Source organism: Palaemon carinicauda, chromosome 19, assembly GCF_036898095.1.
Source record: "Palaemon carinicauda isolate YSFRI2023 chromosome 19, ASM3689809v2, whole genome shotgun sequence".
Classification (NCBI taxonomy): Eukaryota; Metazoa; Arthropoda; class Malacostraca; order Decapoda; family Palaemonidae; genus Palaemon; species Palaemon carinicauda.
The window spans coordinates 14,054,925-14,059,924 of NC_090743.1; the positions used below are offsets into that span (position 1 = coordinate 14,054,925).

Here is a 5,000-nt window from a genome sequence, read left to right on the forward strand (position 1 = left end):
GCAAACGAACAACAAATGTAGCCGTTTCCAGTCCACTGCAGCACAAAGGCCTTAGACATTCTTATGCATGGTTTAGGTTTGGCTAATTAATCATCATGCTGGTCATTGCGGATTGGTGATGGTGTGAGACTTTCGTCTGATCATTCACAGCAAATCAACCTTGTATGGGTGACCCTGACTAGTACAACTTTGCTGATCATGACAATACACAAACTTTTACCACTTTAATATATCCTCATACACAATTTGATGTCAACATTGACTTTTTAACTTCCTTCTGGAGAATATAAGCTCATGAAAATAGTGCTATTGATACAAATTTTCCGGCTACACGTATTTTCGAGGACCCTATTCACAAACACCTATTGATTTACTAGGAATTCAAACAACTAAACTCTTTTTTCACCTACCAATAATAGGACATAAGGATGCCATTAAGTAAGCTGATAGCTAGCTGTAAGTGTCTCCAGTCCCGGATGAAGTAAGCGATTCCTGGAAGGATTGTTATACCACTACCGAAGAAGAAGGCGTACATCATTCCCGTGAATGTCCTCACTCCTGGTTTCACCAGCTCCATGACTGACAATGGAGATAAATGGATAGTTGGGAATATTTGATTTCGTCTCTAATACGATGGGGGAAATTTGGTGTTCCCATTACATGCAGCTTATTTGTAAGTTGGTGACTTTTTTATAGCATTGCATGGGGTCATAAAACATTGATGAGATGCAAATATTTCTAAATGACGTTGGTTTTTTATGTTTGTCCGGTTGGAATTTTTTTTTTCTTTCGTTGATCATTTAAAATAGACATTTATAAAAAGAAAGGGTGAATGATTTTGACTATGCTCCCTATAGTCTGCTTAGTTTGAGCTGGCGCTGAATATGCACAGCCATTATTGTTGGAGCTAATCATGATTGGCTGAAGCTTGTGCTGCTCACCACCTGTCGTAGGTTACTGTACCCGCAACATTTAATCAAAAGCAAGATAGAAAATTTTTGGAATATCGGCTGCAAATATTTACTGTCACCGTCAGATAAGACTATAGGGAGAGTCTTCAATTAAATGACCTGCAATAAAAGTAATTTTTTTCTGTCAAAATTATACCAAAATTTAAAATAGACCTTTTTGAATACACACTTACCCAAGACGAAGCAGATGACCATGGGTCCTGCATTGGCGAAAGCCAAGATGAACCTCAGAAGAAGGAAGAACGGGAACGAATTTGCGAAACTAGCGATGATGCCAACTGCGATGGCTGAAAAAGTGCTGATTAGGGTTATCGTCCGACGTCCGAATCTGAAGGGATAAGAAAACGATGTCAAAACATTAGAATTTTGAAGACAGTACCTTATTACTTGTATCTCAAATGTAAATTTCTGCCTAGGCAAGTTCATTGATGGGAGTGAATAATTTTGTTCGAATTCTTTGGGGGGGGGGTAATTTATAATTTAACTTAGAATTTTATATATATATATATATATATATATATATATATATATATAATATACACACACACACACACACATATATATATATATATATATATATATATATATATATATATATATATATGTGTGTGTGTGTGTGTTTGCGTGCGCGCGCATATTGATAGATAAACGATTTTTTAATCGTGTCGGAGCTTTATTAAATAATATAACGTTATTTTTTTCTTTCATTATAAAGCAGCAAACTGCTACATTTACTCAAAAGGAAACCTCGAAACGGCAGGAAAGATTAATTATACATAGGCAGAATGTTTGAATCCAAGAAATTAAATGTTCTTGATAATTATATTTTTTAATTAATTAGAACTTGATGTTAGTGGAAGATACGCAAGTCTTAACGCCCATTTAATACGAACGCAGTTTCAGTAAATTTTACATGTCAATATCATGGGTTAGTTTCACCTACGACCTTTAATGCTGTGCTAAAAAGAGGAAGGGCTCTCAATGAAAGTGTGTGACATTCCTTATATGAAAACAACAAATTTAGTAATTTCATATCTATCCACGACATGTTGACCAAGCAGTTTGTTACTCCATAAGATTAGTAGATATAATGCTCAGATGTCAGAGTGACATGTAATAGTTTTTTTCGTTGGGTTGCTAGTATGATATCTCTCTCTCTCTCTCTCTCTCTCTCTCTCTCTCTCTCTCTCTCTCTCTCTCTCTCTCTCTCTCTCTCTCTCTCTCTCTCTCACACGAGAGAAAGAGAAAGAGAGAGCTGGTACTCCACCATTTGATGTCAGATATAACAATAGTTAAACTTTATCAGTAATAGTCACCATAGATAATTTGTATATCTTACCGGCCATCAACAGTTATCATCTACTTTATCCTACATGTCATTAACGCTATCAATTATATTTTAATCAGTCGTTGTGTGCGATAACGATTTCATGACCTAATAACCTACATTAATGTAAGTGTGTTGTCCCTATGGTTTGTCTTTCAAATTTCAATTTACATTAGCTATAAGGTCGTTTGTTATTCTGCTGGTTGAACAATTGAAAAGCCCCTTTGTTTCACGTTACGGCCAGCTGAAAATCCACTAGTAAACTCGTTGGAAAGTTTAAAAAGTCCAACATTTACTTTTTTAAGTCTGTGAAAAAGCTTTCGTGTACATGTGGGAGTGTTTGAAAAATTTTTCATGTAAGTGTGAAAGAGTCGTACATTTGTCGAATATGAAAAAAATATGTATTATAGCCACAGAAGGAAAAATGAAGACTTGATTGGAGTTAACAGTTTTCATTTTCTTTCTTGGCTGTAATACAATTTGTATTCATCACGTGTCAGCTATCGTGATTTCTACACATGAGAAAATGTGTTTCTTTTCCGGGTAACTGAAAACAAATTTCCTAACTGTCAAGCGAAGAAGCTTTTAATTCATTTGTTGGGGAGGTGTTAACGTCTTTCATTTACCAGACAGATTACCCGACGTACAGAAACAAAAGAAAGTTAAATTACCTGTCGGACAGCTGACCCATAGCTAAAGACCCGATGAGTAATCCGCTCATGTAACTTGCTTGCACAGCTGCCTTCAACCAGAGCTTTCCGCAGACAAGTGAAAACTGTAAATAAAGAATCCCTTAAGTCAAAATTGACATTCATTATGTTAGGTTTATTATTTTTTATAACTTACATGGAGACTGTTTCACTAACTTATGAAATCAGGACAATTTTGCGGCCGTTGGGTTTTGTTCATATGCAATATATATATATATATATATATATATATATATATATATATATAGGCTATATATAATATATATATATATAAATAAATATATATATATATATATATATATATATATATATGTGTGTGTGTGTGTATGTATGTATGTATGTATGTATATGTGTATATATATGTGTGTATGTATATATATATACATTATATATAAATATATATATATAAATATATATATATATAGTGTGTGTATGTGTATATATATTTTAAGAAAAATATTTTATCATGAATAGTAACTCTACCACGTATGCCTTTTCCATGTGCAATGATTAATGATTTATCAGATTAGAGAACTATTTCTTAAACCAAATTTACTAAAGTAAAATCTACGACACTAAATTATTTGATCGTCATAATGGAATTACAAATGTTTAGGATTATTCCTTGAAACCGAGGAAAACTGCTCCATATAATGCGTTTGTTCAAATATTGGGTATTGAAAGTTTTATGAATATTAATGTTTTGAATTAGGGATAACTTCGTTTGGGTTTCAGCGTAATGCGCAGTAATTGAAAATTATTAGTTATTCTTTTTTAACAAGGAAAATGTAATGTATACCCTATGTTTATGTAGTTTGAATTCTTATGTTCTTTTGAGATGAGGGGAACACTATATCCTGTTTTCAGTGTTTATACACAAATATTGCAAAATAGTCAAATGGAACATTATCTTAAGATAATGGTAACTGTGTTACATGACCTTAGTGATTATCACGCTATCGTTTGTGGTATCAGTTTCAAGTTCAGGGGCTGGATCTTACTCAGCCATATTGACGCCGTCGCAAACATATGTATAAAGTGTCTCGGAACATTTATTGCGTAAGAAATATCTGAGCAATTTTAATCCTTAGGGGAAAATTTCATGGGCAAGTTTTTATTCAACAGTACTTTTATTTCCTTATCGACGTTGATTTTTATTATTATTATTGTTATTGTTATTATTTCATATGAGTTGAATATGTGGCTCAAATGACTTATTATTTCTGAAATTTTCTTTAAGCAGGATTATAAAAAGCTTTATCTGATGTGTTCAAAACGTTGATTGATCCTTGCGGTGCCTGTCTGCCATTCTGAAAAGCGTCGGTCTGTTTTTGAAATATTAATTCTGTCATCTTGAAGTAGAGTTTTCTGGTTATGAATGGCAAAATTTCATGCCCAGTCTTACTGTTGCCTGGAAAGCTTTTAGATTAGTGATATATAATAAGATAACTGAAAATAAGTTGATTACTTACGTCTGATACCAAGGTGCTTTGGAACTCCGTATCATCGAACACCCAAGAGGAACATCGGTGAATCTCCCGATCACTGACATTCAACCTGTTCTGTTTAAATTCCCCCAGTGTTTGGTTGTAATCTTTGATGTCATAATATTCGCATTTTGAATAGCCTTCGTCGGGTGACCTGTGGGGACAGGCCAAGAGAGAGTCTAGTTAGTGTCTAGTAATAATGATATAAAACTAGTTTAATAGGTTGGGAATGTTCTTGATTTTATTTACATGGAGATAAATCTTATCATTGTGGTGCTTCCGTTTGGTTCATGTGTGACGGTGTTTTATGAAGAATAAGTAATGATCTTGTCATAAGGTTATTGTGACAAACGTAACTAATTCAAATTTGTCCAGCTGGCCCCTTTTTCCTTTTAACAGACATCCCTGTTGTTAAATGAGACGATGTTTGCTGTGTAAAAAGGATATTTTAAGGCAGCAAAATATAGCACATCACAGTAGTCTGTAACGAAGCAACTAGCAAAGA

The 5,000-nt window shown here is 33.8% G+C and overlaps 1 protein-coding gene across 1 annotated transcript in view; it reads right to left on the minus strand.

Moving 5' to 3' along the window:
• LOC137658144 (organic cation transporter protein-like) overlaps nt 1-5,000 on the minus strand; it is a 23,334-nt gene that overhangs the window by 3,540 nt on the left and 14,794 nt on the right. The window contains exons 5-8 of the mRNA XM_068392826.1: nt 4,481-4,649; nt 2,970-3,073; nt 1,145-1,299; nt 411-579 (exon numbers count right to left, since the gene is read on the minus strand). Coding sequence (XP_068248927.1) covers nt 411-579; nt 1,145-1,299; nt 2,970-3,073; nt 4,481-4,649 — 597 coding nt within the window. The remainder of the gene's footprint in view (nt 1-410; nt 580-1,144; nt 1,300-2,969; nt 3,074-4,480; nt 4,650-5,000) is intronic.